Genomic DNA, 14,691 nt, shown 5'->3' with positions numbered 1-14,691 from the left:
GTGTACGTCACACACCCTTCCTAAGTGGCTGCTGGCTGGAGAAGCACACCTGAGAAGCCCCTGGCTGCAGGCTTTGCCAGATGTGCTCCTGGGAAGGTTTCCAACAGCTACAACATTCTCACAGAGGTTAAAGTTCACAGGGTCAGCCAGAGTGAAAGGCAGCTTGTGGTGAATCTCATCCAGATGTCTCCATGAAGCCATAGATCCATGAAGCTTAGAAGTTTGAGGCTCTGGGTGAAGCTCTAACTTTCTTACATATTCAGAGTGGTCTCTTTTTAAAGAGCATTCCAAATAAAATAATCAACTACTTTCACATAGTCTTCAGAATCTGGAAGCCTTTCCAAAAGCCTAGTGATTTCTAAATTACTGTATATTAAGATACAGTATCATGTGACTTCATGCAAGTTAATTTTGAGTCTCAGGAGATGTGTTCCTTAAAATATGTGAATAAATAGATTATCCATAAATTTATCCACAGTAGAGGTATTGCTGAGTAAAATTCTTTCATTTCATCCTGAAAGAAGGGGTTTTTTTGGTTTTTGTTTCTGTCTTAAAATGAATAGATCTTTTTTCACCTACAAGTTCAATTTTACGTCACAGTAGCTCAGGCTAATTGTGGTTTAATCTTGGTGTCTTTTTTTATATTTTGTCTGTCTGTCTGTTTTTTGTGGCTCACACAGCCTCTAGTGCTGCTTGGCCCCTAACCTCTGCTCTGACACACTCTCTGGTGTTTGCTTCCAGCAGTCTCTGGTCCCAGCGCACCCCATGGCCCCTCCCAGCCCCAGCACCACCAGCAGTAATAACAACAGCAGCAGCAGTAGCAACTCAGGATGGGATCAGCTGAGCAAGACAAACCTCTACATCCGAGGCCTGCCCCCCAACACCACTGATCAAGACCTGGTGAAGCTCTGTCAACCGTGAGTATTGCCTTAGCTGCTGAAGACTTCCTTGATCATGGCCGTGGAGGATATAAGTTGTGTTACAGGAGATGGGCATAAGATAAATACATAAGACCCACTAAGTGCTCAACTCTTGGGCATTTTCTTAGTATTCCCATGTGCTTCTGGAATGCCTACATGCAGATGAAGTTCATTTTCTTGATACAATTTGACTTGGCATGTGAGAAGTAAAATATGAATTTAAGAAAAACTGATGGGTACATCCTTTTTAAGAGTACTCCTCTTTCATAGAAGCCTGTGAGGGAACCATCAACCCCATAAGAGAAACCAGCTGACATTATTTGTCAGAAGGTAATTAACAAACTAGCCTCATCTTGAGTGTGTGTCAACTCTGGGTTCCTGCTGGGATAGTGTCCCTCTATTTTCATAAGCACCTGAAGCTCTGAGGTGCGATCCTTCACCAGTTCCCCTTTGGAAATAGGAAGACCTCCACTTCCTGCATCTTAAGAGAAGAATGCATGTGCATCAGGTTCCAAAGTAAATTTGCATTTTCTACTACTGTTGATGAATAGAATACAAATGTCTTATTCCATTGCGATTACATTATCGCAGCTAAGTAACGAAGTACTAATTTAAACTAAGGAGCCAGAAGTACCTTCGAGAGCAAAGATCATTGTGGAAGGAGTAAAAACATCAGATCGTATTGAGCAGTAAATGCTTACACATAACAGCACTTTGTATGTATCCTAGGACAGTAATGGTCTTTCACAAAAAAAAAATTTTGCATAACTGCATGGAGCCTTCTGCTAGAGAATGTTGCCTATGCCTTCAAAATGTCTTGCTTGACAGCATCTCATTTCTCCAGTCCTGTGGAAAGCCCAGATTCATTACTCATTCTTTTTTTTTTTTTTTTTTAAGGAAAAAAAAAATACTCAGAACTAATGAGCTGTGTTTCCAAGCTGAAGCTACAGCTCCCATTTGGCCTTGGTTTGCTTTGTGTGAGAAGCAGGGCGGAGTGATAGGTGGTGTTCCTCCAGGCTCTCGAGGGTCATGTCACAGGCCATCTCTCTCATGGCTTTTCCTTATCACCCTTCCTGCCCTGTCCTCCTGGACTCGGGGAGAGTGCAGTCATCTCCCGCACTGAGGTCGGAAAGGAAGTCCAGCTCTTGGGAGTTGGCCGGGCCTGGCTGGAGACAGGGAGCTCTGCCAGGCATGCGCTGTCCTGCTGCAGCCGTCAAGACCACGAAGAGGCCTTTTGCTCTCTTGTCTGCTGCTGGCCTTTCCTTGGCGTCTTCTGATGCTTCTGCAGCATAATTGCAGGTGGATAGAGCGCCGGAGAGTCTAAGAAGCTAAAAATACGCCGTGAGAACAAGGGGACGAAGCAGATTCTGTCTCCAGGTATCAAAGGAGAGGCCCGCAGAAGGAAACTGTTCCTCAGCTGGTTTTAAGTTATGTAAGAGTTGATGTCAAGGAGACAGCACAGGAGCCATAAAGTAATAGATCCATATGCCGTGCTTTATAAACCGGAAGTATACTTCAATAGGGCCAATGGTTTCTTTTTTTTTAATTGAACCAAATCATTTTCTAAAAATGATAGAACAATGCATTATCATTTTTTCCTAGACCATTTACTCCATGTTTGTTGTTGATGTCTTTGATGTGTGCAGGTTTTCTTAATATGTGTAGCCACTGGTCTCTTTGCCGTTACCGTTAGTGGCGGTAACTTAGCCACCCTCACCATGTCTTGTCATTGATAAAAGAAGACTCTCGCCAGATCCCAGGTTGGGTGTTGAATGCTGGTGTTGTTTTGGCAGCTGTGTCTATGGAAGCAAGACACAACACTGATAGGGGATGCTGCCTCAAAACCCACTATCAGCTCCATTCTGCTTCGCACAGAGAACTGAGCAAATACAGCATCTTCCTTCTGACCGCGTATGTCTTACAGTGTGGAGAAAGACGTAAAGCGACACTTGTGCTCCGAACTTAGTTTCTGATAAAGCGTAACTAGTTGGTGACTTGGAAGTTGATGCGAACTTTATGGCAAAGCGACTTACTTTAGGACCTAGGGAGTCCTTTAAGCATAGAGATTACAGAGAAGTATGGGGAACTTTGCAGGAAGGGTAAATAAACCCATACCTCCGAACAGGGGGAAAGCATTTTAGAAGAAATGCAAGCTTAGCACTAATTGCAGATTGACTTGGGCTCGTGCATGGGGGTAGGGGGAGGCAGCCACAGTTGAAATAAACGAATGATTCGTTTTTTCTGAAGTTTGGATCGGCTCCAGTTGTCTGAAAAATGGGAAAAGATGCCAAGACTGTTGGTTCCATACTAAATATGCATGGAGCTTAGAAGCAAATATGACCAAGATTTTATGCACTGGCGAGGAAAACAAAGGAGCTTTTGGAAGTAGAACATGGGGAGGTTAGGGGAAATGAAAATGGAAAGGTAAATGGTGTGATGTTAAGAGTTCTGGTGGTGAAAGTCAGCCTCCCCAACTCCGAGCTCCTGACACCGGGTGGTGTAGACCACATGGTCAGGAGGGCGGGGGTGTGGACCATAGCACTTCAGCTGGGAAGGCAGTGAGGTTAGGCAACTGCAGACCAGCGAGGAGGACCTGACCCTGGGTATGGCGGTCATGGTCAAGTGATGTGGACTGGGAGTAGATATATCTCCAGGAGTACTTTAGGAAAGAGGCCAACAAGCCCTAGGTGAAACCCCTGAATTGTGGAGTGCGGACAGGAATCCATGGAGCTTGTAACTGTTCCAGGCTGCTGCAGGTTTCCTCCGTCGATCTACTGAAAAAGACACTATCAGTGTGGAGACCCGTCATGTTTAGGAGATGCAGTGGCCTGTGTGGCAGAAAGGACCACTCTATTACACCTGAGCCACAGATAGTCTTAATTCTCCCTATTTTCTGAACCAAATATCAGTTTGAGTGTTCTGATATATATTAATGAAATAGTTCTTTGGTTTCCTAGTCCTGCGCTCACCTCCTCACACGCTCAGGTTCTCAGCTGCTACTGCCCTGCCCTTGTTTTCTGTGTCATATCGTCACTGTTCCCGTCTCCGTTTAAGTCTGTGTCCTCCGCTGGGGACTCTCTTACAGCAGTGCTTTTACACATTCAACTTACTGTACATTTCTGCCTGAGTATCTTATTTGAGCCCCAAATTCACTAGTGTCTTCTTCACCTCCAAACTGTGACGTATCCACTTGACTTTCTCCACTACAAAGCTTTGGCATGGTTGTTCCTGACTTCAAGTGTTCCTTGGTCTCCAACTGACTCATCCCTTCTCCTCGTGCATCATTGGGCATGTCCTTCCTTGCTTTCCTGTGGTGTGACAGGAAAGAGCATTTGCTCTGATTGCCACCTCACCTAAAATTTCTCTCCACTTTTCCCCTCATTTCTATGAGGCCATGGTCAAGTTTTCCCTGGCTCCTTTATGCTTAGACCATGCTAAGACCTCTGCACCTTCTTCACTTACCTGTATCACTGCTCTCAGTCTGCATTTTATTCCCATACTATCCTGCTATCCACATGCCTGTTACATGATTTAACAGCATGTCTCATGCTAATCATGTCTTATTGCTACAGATTCCACACCTAGCTTATAACAATCTGATAGTCAGGGCTGCAAGCCCTTTTTGAAACCCTGGTGCCATCTACTACTACAGGGCAAGGTAGATATCTAGTGTTTTCGTCCATAGCCTGAAAAGTAAGTCAAACAGTGCTTCCATTACAAAGTTCTTATTAAAAAAACGATTGAAATCCAGATTATATCTCCTCTATTAGTGTACTGGGGACAAGATGTATTTTGTGTTTAGGCTTTTGGAATATCTTTATATATGCAATGAGATATCTCAGGGAAGGGACTAAAGTCTACACAAAATTTAGTTATGTTTCCTATAAACACATACACATACCATGAAAGTAACTTTATCCAGTGTTTTCAATGTGTCTGCATTTTGGCTATGACCTACCACATACCATTAGATGTGGGATTTTCTACTGTGGTGTAATGTCCATGTGCAAACAAAAATTTAGATTTTGGCCCACTTTGGAGTTCACATTTTTTGGAGTAGCAAAAGAACCTCTAAGGGGAAGACAGCTGACCCAGTCCCTGGAGCACTGGTATCACTAAGCAAATATTATTCCTTCTTTTTGACAAAATCCTGTTAGGAAAAGCTTTAAGTGTGTGTAATCTTACATTGAAAAAGAGGACAAGAGAACCCCACCAGATTCTGACTTTGAAAGTGGGGGGGGGGGGAGCGAGGGAGTAGTTTGAATAAACATAGCTTAAACCTCCTCTTCCTTCGGGCTTTTGTTGGGGTACTTGTAGATGGCTGGTTTCAGGGTCACACAACCTTTCCTTGTTCCTTCCTGGTTATTATTTTTACTACGGCGTGGGAAATTTTCCATTTTGTCCACGCTTTTATTTAGAAGATCTACAAGCCGTGTTTGAAGTGGGGTATGGCGGTCTGTCCCTGTGGGCCCGGCATTTGGGAGGTGAAGGCTTGAAGCAGCTGCAGGGGTTCAAGGCCACCTGGACGACAGTGAGCTTGTCTCAAGCCAGCTAAACAAATAAACGTAAACAGTGTTTGTGTGCACAGTTTGTTCCATAGTACATCCTGATTTCCTGTCGGAGCCGAGGCCAGCTGGCTGAGAGATTGCTGCAGCTCCAGTCTCCAATGGAGCTCAGGGTCCAGGGAGCTCACTGTCTCGAGGAGCTGATTGAACTGAAGGGCTGTGAACGGGATTCCAGGGGCTATGGTGTAGGACAGTGGGGAGTATGGCAGGGTATGACCTGTTATGGCATAGCACAGTGACAGAGTATATCCAGGGGCTAAGGCATGGGACAGGAAGGAAGATGACCATGTCTTGCCAGTGGGTACATTGAGATTTGAGCCTGACTGAAAATGACCGTAAGACCCTTGCTCTTGGTACAGGAAAAGCTTTGAGGTATGCTGAGAGAGCACAGAAAAGCACCAGCTGTTCAGGGGTCCCTCTTGGAACCCAAGCTCCAGCATCCTACCGTGTTCCCATGGTGACCATACTTCCCCGATGGGATCCACAAATAAGGCCAATAAACCACTGTTCGGAAACCGCTGGTTTGTCAGGCACTGATTTTTAAAAAGGTATAAGTGGCAGATAACTCTGTGGGTAAGGACACTTGCCACCAAGCCTGATGACCAGAGTTTGATCTCCAGGATCTACATAGTGGTGGAAAAGCACCCACTCCTGGAAGTTGCCCTTTGACCTCCATGCATGTGCACACGCGCACACACACGCACACGCACACACACACAAAATGTAATAAAAAAAAGTTAAAAACCAGTTTAGATGCAGAAGTTCCTAAGTTGCTCTGATTGTCTAAATACATAAAGGAAGCTAACGAGACAAAATGGGGACCTGGAGTGGTCGCGCTCTCTCGGTATTCCATCACCTCTAACTAGAGAATTTCTTAAGCTTTCTCCTCTGGAATATTTCTCTACCCTGGGAATTAGTGGCTGTCATTTTATTCCAAAATGAGTAGGTTCCAGCCACAGTCATTGCTTTGTATCATCATTAATAGAAACAAATTTATTTTTATTTATTGTCACCATTCATGTCTTGGGGTTTCTTAGGCTTCCATGTTCCAAGTCTCTATTGAAAACCAAACCTTTAATTTTCATTTCTTAGATTTCTTTGAAAGTCGGGGAAACCGAAAATATTAGGGAAATAGTTCTGATTAAATGTGTCCCTTAAAAACTGTCTTCAGCCTCTCAAGAGTGCTTGATTTATCTAGAAGATTCTCAATTTTAAAAAAGTGGAATACTAATCATAATAGTTCTGGAACTGTGTTCCTTGGCGTAATAGAGAAACACAGAGCACACAGCACAGTGAGGTCGTACACCAGGGCACCCGAGCACCCTACCGGCTGTTCTGACTTTATCTCTTTATTCTTATGAAGAAATGCCAATGTACCAAGCCAAAATGTTGCCTTTGGAATTGTAACTTAACTCTGTCCTCCTGACCAGTACATCTGAGATTCCCGGTTGTTGAAGAATTGAACAAATGCCGTATATGAGACTAGGAAAGATAGATAATCTTCATCATTTTTTTCTAGTCAAAGCAGAGTTAAGAACTTGGATACAATATTGTGTTAAGTTGCCTCTTCCCCCATTCATCTCTGGGTCAGCCATGTTCTTAGTCACCCCAAGTGCTGCCTTCCTGCTTCCTGTGGGAGAATTCTGGAAATGTAAGAGACACTTTATGTGCAACAGATACTTTACTAATGTGCTCTAAAGACCGCTGGATTTCACAAAAATAGCTGTAGTATTAGGGGAAAAAAAAGTCCCCAGGAAATACAGTTTCCCAATAGAAAACTATCTCGCTTTGACCTCTCTTACCATGTCTTTGATTTTAGAATTAGAACTGTTTATTTTTAGGATATAGGAAATTCTCTGGAGTTAACATGGTGTTTAATTCTTGAGAGTTGCCTTTACAAGCACAGAGTAAAACCCTCCTGAAATACAGGTCCTGGGTGACTGGCCTGGCCATCTCCGGGCTACATGACTAGCCTCCCTCTGCTAAGACTGCCTGCAATTCAGGTATGCGCTGCAGCACAATTTAGTCACAGTAGTGGCCTATAGAGTTTCAGTGTCACGAGTAACTGAAGCCTCAAACGCTCATGTTTTCCAAGTACCTACTATGTGCATGTATTTGACATTTTGGCAGAAATCTGTTGGATTATTTTCTAATTTATCCTCTGTCAGTAAGTGGTAAACTTGGGTACCCACTCTTCGTTTTGCCAGTTGGCTTTGAGGGTGGAGTGCTTCTCAGGACAGTAAAGAGCCATCCCCCCCACCCCACCCCACCCCACCCCGCCCCGTGATGTCTGAACTCCATATGCAGCTGGCACTCCAGCTTCAGCATTAGCCTTAGCAGAACATCCTGGGAAGCCCCGAACAAATGATCGGAACCACACAGATGTGCAAACTCAGCCCGGCCTTCTCCGTGAGCATAGATGGTATTTGCTGTACACCTATTCCTTGTTTATTTATGCGAACCTTGGGGTGCTGTAGCAGTGACTTGGAGGTGTTTATCCAGTATATGAAGGTAAATATATTGTCATCTGGGGTGACAAAAGCCTTTAAAATCTCTATTTGGCAGTTATGGTGGGTTTTAGAGTTTCCCTATTGAGTTGTCACGAATCTCAGAAATTATCTCACGCTTGACCCTTTCCCTTTCTCCAATTCATATACTTAGGAGGGTGAGAGAAGAATGAGGAGTGGATGTGTTCTGTGGGTGCAGAGCTGGAGTAGCGTCTGCTATAACACACACGAGGGTCACTAGTGTTGACAGTAAGGTGTATTTTAAAATTTATATTCCCAAGCTTTCATTTGGCCATTCCTATCACAAAGCTGTGTTGAATGAGTAAAGTGCTGGATATGATCATTACACTCAGCAGATTATTCTGTAAAGACACTGAAACATCACATCGCACTTGGCAAATGTGCTTAATTCTTATGGGTCAATCAAAAATAAACTTGAGAAAACATATGTGGAAAATCCATGGGTTACATATAAACGCTGAAATGATTCTAGCTGCCACAGTTTATCTAATTCTTGCTCTTTGCTGGTTGGCATGCAGAATGACTCATTTAGTTCTGAGAGATGTTGTGCCTCTGGTAATACTGCCTAAGTTTAAGAAGAAGCTGAAGGAGACCTCTTTCATGTTGATCAGGATCATACGGCTAACACAAGTCAAAACTTGGACTCTGACTAGTCTGACTGTAAAACCCATGCTCTAAGGGCAGTGCACTGAATACACTTGTGATCTGTCTGCTGGCCCGCATCCTCAGGGCCTATGTTTTTCCACTTGCCACCACCCACAGAGACTCATTTTTGAAGGCCCCTGAAAGAGCCATGATAGATTTAGCAAGATTTTTAGAAAAACCAGGCCTCCTTAAGTCCACTTAAACAGTCAGTGGAATCAAAAGCTCAGAGCAGAGGCCTGAGAAAAGAGACAGGATCTGTCTTTCCTGACATCTAACAGAGCAATCCCCTGGTGCATAGCTAGTCACTGAGACACAGCTCATGGTTAGCTAATGTGCACCACCCTGAGATTACACAGCACAGAGAAGGTACGTCATGTTACTTGCTTGATGCCTGGGAGAGTTAGATAAAAAGAAACATTCTTTTTGGAGATTATTGTCTGACAAATCCTGACACTGTGTTAGAAAATAATGGACTTTGCAGGAACATTATAATTTTCTTGTGAATGAATAATATGTTTGATTAAAGCAGATCAAGTCATTCTTCAGCAGAAGTAAAGGATGCCATCTCCTTTTTATCTAACTTAGCAAACATTTATAAGCTTCATGCTGGTGATTTTGCTGGACAGTCACTAGGACACATTTGCCTGCCTTCTAGGAGGGTTTTACTGAATAAAGTACAACAGAATGCAGAGCTATAGCTGCTACCGGAATCTCATGTGATAGGGGTGACCAAGAAAAGCTAGCCTTTGCATGAGTCTTAATACAGTGGGCTGCCCAGACCCGAGACTGAAGAGGGAACCTCCTCATCTGCCTGCTCGGTCTTGTGTGTGGTGAGGAGTGGGGGGAAATGTGGTGGATGGTCTTGAACACTAGGGAAAAGAGAAGGGATAGGATGCAGACCACCTCAGGGCTTGCCCTTACCTAATGTGGAATAGAGGGTGTATCTAAGGAGGAAGATGACTAGAAGATGACCCTAAGATTCCAGGCTAGAAAACAGAGAGTGTGGTATTATTACAGATACGGGAATCTCTATGGTTCTATGGGTTGTGATCTGATTGTTCTTTATTTTATATCTAGAATCCACTTATGAGTGAGTACATACCATGACTGTCTTTCTGGGTTTGGGTTACCTCACTCAGGATGATTTTTTCTAGTTCCATCCATTTGACTGCAAATTTCATGCTTTCATTGTTTTTCTCTGCTGAGTAGTACTCCACTGTGTATATGTACCACATTTTTTCCATCCATTCTTCCGTTGATGGGCTTTTAGGTTGTTTCCAGGTTCTGGCTATTACAAATAGTGCTGCTATGAACATAGCTGAGCATGTATCTTTATGGTATGAATCAGCATTCCTTGGGTATATGCCCAAGAGTGGGATGGCTAGGTCTTGAGGTAGTTCGATTCCCAATTTTCTGAGAAACCGCCATACTGATTTCCACAGTGGTTGTATAAGATTACATTCCCACCAACAGTGGAGGAGTGTTCCCTTTGCTCCACATCCTCTCCAACATTGGCTGTCATTGGTGTTTTTGATCGTAGCCATTCTGACAGGTGTACTGGAGGAGGTGGGAATGGGGGGTAGGTTGGGAGTAAGGGGAGGGTGTGGGAGGGGGGAGAACAGGGGAACCCGTGGCTGATATGTAGAACTGAATGGTATTGTAAAATAAAATAAAATAAAATAATAATAAAAAAAAACAGATACGGGAATCAAGGGGCAGAACTTACCTTTACTGTTGCTGGAAATACTTGCCTACTCTTGGGTGAAACTTTTGAAGTTGGGTACCTGTTTGCCTTATGAGTTTGTGTCCTTGAAGTGTGGTACCTATATGGGAAAAGGCTAAGCCACCAGTTCCACACGGGTGAATCTTCAGTACAGAAAAGAGACTAGTAATTACACATTATGGTTGTCAGCTGGAGTAAGTGACCTACCTGTTCGTGAACTGCTCACTGACCACTTGGTATGTTAGAACTTTAGCCAAGAGGCCGGTAGCAATAAGATTTATGTTTCTCCAGAAATTATTCTCAACATTTTATAGTAGAGCCAGACCTGGTTGTGCATCACCGTCATCTCAGGATTTGGGAAGCTGCCACAGGAGAATTGGTACACGTTTGAGGCCAGTCTGGGTTATATAGCAAATACACCACTGAGCCTGCCATACATAGCAAAACCTCACTCAAAAGTAACCAACAGAAACTCCAAACCAAAATAATGAGTAGAGTTTCAAGGGATTAACTTGGTGAACGTTGGCTTTTCAATACCAGAAGCCTGGCAGCTTCCTTGAGTAGGATCATCTGGCTTCAGACTGGAGACTTTTGAGAGAACCTGGTCAGGAAGAAATGCAGATGCAGCTCCATAAATATGGTACCTGGAGCATGAATGGGATACCTAGAACATAAATGGGGTACCTAGAACATTAATAGGGTACCTAGAATTAGCAAGAAAGTCAACTCAGAACACGAACATCCCTGGCCATGTGTGTGGCTCTGCCAGGGGATTCTGATTTCCTCTCCTTGATTGCCTGCTCTCTTACTCACCTGGGCTATGCCAGACTTAGGTTGGCCTAAACTGCTTATGGGGTCCAAACCAGCATCTTTGTTTTCAGTTTATGTTATAGAGTCTGCCAATCTCTATTATAAAATGTAATATGCCTCTGCATCGGGGGCGGGGGGGACCCCTTCTCAAAACATCAGTGTTCACACTCACACTTGTAGCTTCCAGAATTACAAAGAATCCTTTGTTATGACATAAGGGCTGTTTCTTTAAAGATGAAAAGAGGAAGCAGTCATTTCTGGTCCTGGGAGCAAATGAAGCCTGTTAAAACATTTGCATATAAAGAGTTCTTCCAGTGTGTTTCAGAATCATCTCTAGATGCGGGTCACCAGTGATGAAGTCATCATTGCCCCTTCATGCGTAGCTTTTTCTCCATGGATGTAGCTCACTAGATCATGTAGTTAGCCCTCCATATGTGTGGCTTTGCCACCCCGTGGATTCAACCAAGAGCAGATTGAAAATGTTTGAAGAAAAAGTTGTGTCTGTGCTGAATGTGTACATATTTTCTTGCCCTCATTTCTCTGAGAAGTAGGTTATAGCAACTAATAACTGAGCATTGCTATTGCGTTAGGTATGATCGGTCATGGGACAATGAAGGGTGGAAGTCATATGCATATTGTACATTAGAGTGTTAAGTGCCTACAGACTGTGGTATTGAGTGTGTGGGGGGGAACAGTGAGTCATTAGTACAAGGAAGGACTGTGTTTTTTTGTTTAAGACATCCCCCGTACCATCCTTTTATTCATTAGCTTTAATTGACATTCGATAATACACAGTTCACTGTTAAAAGACATACTAATTAATTTTGGCTCAGCTCTTTGAAGCCAGAGAGTTTGATTTAAAAAAAAAAAAAATGTATTGAACTCTTGCCCCTTCTAGTTAGAATCAAGAACTTTCTATCTCCTAGTCATCTTGCCGTTGAGGAGGAGTGCTTACTCTGTCTGCCCCTTGATGAGATTATGAAATACCCTCTTGATAGCCTCTGTGTGTGTGTCCCACCCCCTTCAGCCCTTGAGAGAAAGAAGAGAAAGGAGGAGCGCGTTGGAGGGTGAAGCTCTGCATGCCCAGACTCTGCTAGCTTCTGAGTCAGCCGAGAGAGAGGCAATGGCACACACAGTACAGCTTTCCACCTGGCCATGCCCCTCGCTTGAGTAAATTGCCCGGGTCTGTGTGCCCGGGTCTCCTCCCCTGTAAAGCCCGGATGATGATGGTGTCTGCGGCACAGTTCTTACAGGACTAAAGGAGTTCAAAGGCTTTGACCATTTGGGGGCCTGGGCTTGTGTTCTGCTGTTATGAGACTGTTTGGTTGTTTGTTTTTAAGCCTCCCAGGAACAGGTTCTGACTAAGGGCTTTCCTGGTTTCTAACTGAGAAAGCTGGATTAGGAGGCATCCGGGTCAGGACGAATTCTGTGTCTTCTGAAACACCTGATCTTGATTTGACGCTTTACATTTCCTGCGTAAACAAAAACTCAGCCGAGCCCTTGCTCCTAAGTATGAAATATCTGCACCTCCATCCATGTCTGTCTAAGGAACGGAACTGTGTCCTCCCCACGGCCAGGGCCTGTTGTCAGGGTGACGCTCACTCAGCCTCTTAGGCCTGCAGCAGCACTGTCTCAACCAGGTTTTTGTTCTGTTGTTGTTCATTTCATTTTTTAAGTAGAAAAGCCCCCCCCCCCCCAAATGAAATAGTAAGCAAAAGCTCACACAAAATGTTTAAAAGTAGTGGCTTTGTCATATTTTGTAAGTGGAAATGTGCAATATTTATAAACTTGTCGGTGAGACCAACTCACAGATCTGAGATCAGGGCTCCTGGGTGACAGCCGCCATACAAGAGCAATGGCGTACCGAGTGTAAAATGTCTAACTTACTTCTCGATTTCATCTATCTCATGCATGAGCAGTTTTAAAATGCAGCAATTGACAGCTGTTAATCTCATTTGCCTGATAGACTTTTGCATTCATCTGACCTAGAAGAAGGTGGACACGATGAGAACTGTTTGTTTCTACGAATTCCTAATAACACAGTTCTTCATGTGCTTCACAGTAGACATGAAAGTGAGACAGGAGCACCTAAAACTTCGCACCCGTGCCAGCCCATGATGTCACCTCATCATGATTCAACTGGCAGGCCACTCTCTGCTATACAACTGGTTCCTGGATGCTCGGAGCATTTGTGCCAACCAGTTGTACCTGCTTCTGGCCTGGTATTTGTTTGAGAGTCATGTGTATGTAGGTCGTTGGTTCAATTTTATATGAATGAACATGTACAGGCTTGAACTCACCGAATGAAAAAAAAATACTAAGGCAGAGTAAACTCTCTCAGTGACTCATGCATAAGTTCAAATGTACCAAAGAGGCAGCAAGAAACATGTTCATCAAGTATCAGCACATGAAGCAACTTAATATAGATGCAGTCATCAGCGTGTTAAAGTATGTCTTTCATTTGTCCCCATTTCCTGTCATCTGTCGTATTTAAAGGTTAATAGGTAATACTAACACAGAAAATTGATGATATAGTACCTGCCCAGAGCCTGTTTTGATAATCACTTCAGGGACTATAGACTTCACTGGGAGATTCAAAGTCATCATGGCTTTATATATTAACCCTAAAACTCTGTATGTATTTCAGGCCCCAGTCATTTGACTGGCATTGCACACAGAGTATTGTTACGAGAAAGACACACCCACCACTCACCTACCCTGAGGAAGTACCTTCTGTCTATAGAGCTGAGAAAATCAGAACTCCCTTTGGCTCAGGGCTTCACTCCAATGAACACTCAATTTCATAACTGTCTTTCCTTCTTCTTTTGACTATAAAACATTGAGATGAAGCTGGTGTTGGCAGTCCTGAGGAGTCCCTATCTGATTTAGTGGAGGAATGTAGTCCTGACTTTACTTTCTGCTCACCTTTAACTTTGTGTCTCTTTCTGTCCTGTGTCACTACACATCTATTTTCCAGAAGCCTTGACCTTTTGAGGGGAAGAGGTATACATAACTATTTCCCATGCTCTCTGACTACTTGTTCTGAAGTTGTAGAACAAGGAACATTGCTTGGTCATCATCTTTTGTCGGTTTGTATAGCAAGCATTACTCTTATCAGAGTGGTTCCTTGGGAATACTGGTGCTATTTCAAACATCTGATGGCCAGCCATTCCTCTGGAAAGGAAATCTGATCTTTTCTCTTAAGGGTCCTTCAGAGAAAAGAGTGGATGCACAACAGTTCCCTGATCGGCAGTGATCATTAAAATTGGCAAATACTCAAAACTGTGACTCACAGAGGCTCATAGCTTGATTGGCATCTTTAGTGAAAGGAAGAAGTGTGTGTGTGTGTGTGTGTGTGTGTGTGTGTGTGTGTGTGTGTGTGTGCGCGCGCGATTTTACTCTTTCTCACTTGGGACTCACTTCATTGCCTTTCTTCTGCATTTTCAAGGCAGGAAACAACCTGGCTAGGACATGTGTTCTAGCCCCTGAGGTTTATTTTA

General features: G+C 43.6%; 1 protein-coding gene across 17 annotated transcripts in view; it reads left to right on the top strand.

Annotated features, from left to right (window-relative positions):
* Positions 1 to 14,691, top strand: part of Rbms1 (RNA binding motif single stranded interacting protein 1) — a 225,855-nt gene that overhangs the window by 123,801 nt on the left and 87,363 nt on the right. For 13 of the 17 annotated variants that reach the window (XM_076569553.1, XM_076569550.1, XM_016003097.3 and 10 more), the window contains one exon: positions 742 to 917. In XM_076569553.1, coding sequence (XP_076425668.1) covers positions 742 to 917 — 176 coding nt within the window. The remainder of the gene's footprint in view (positions 1 to 741; positions 918 to 14,691) is intronic. The other 4 variants (XM_016003098.3, XM_076569555.1, XM_042275358.1 and 1 more) reach the window with 1 other exon arrangement.

Source organism: Peromyscus maniculatus, chromosome 4, assembly GCF_049852395.1.
Source record: "Peromyscus maniculatus bairdii isolate BWxNUB_F1_BW_parent chromosome 4, HU_Pman_BW_mat_3.1, whole genome shotgun sequence".
NCBI classification, from domain to species: domain Eukaryota; kingdom Metazoa; phylum Chordata; class Mammalia; order Rodentia; family Cricetidae; genus Peromyscus; species Peromyscus maniculatus.
Note: the sequence above shows the minus strand (reverse complement) of the source record. Positions and strands in the feature narration are given on the sequence as shown.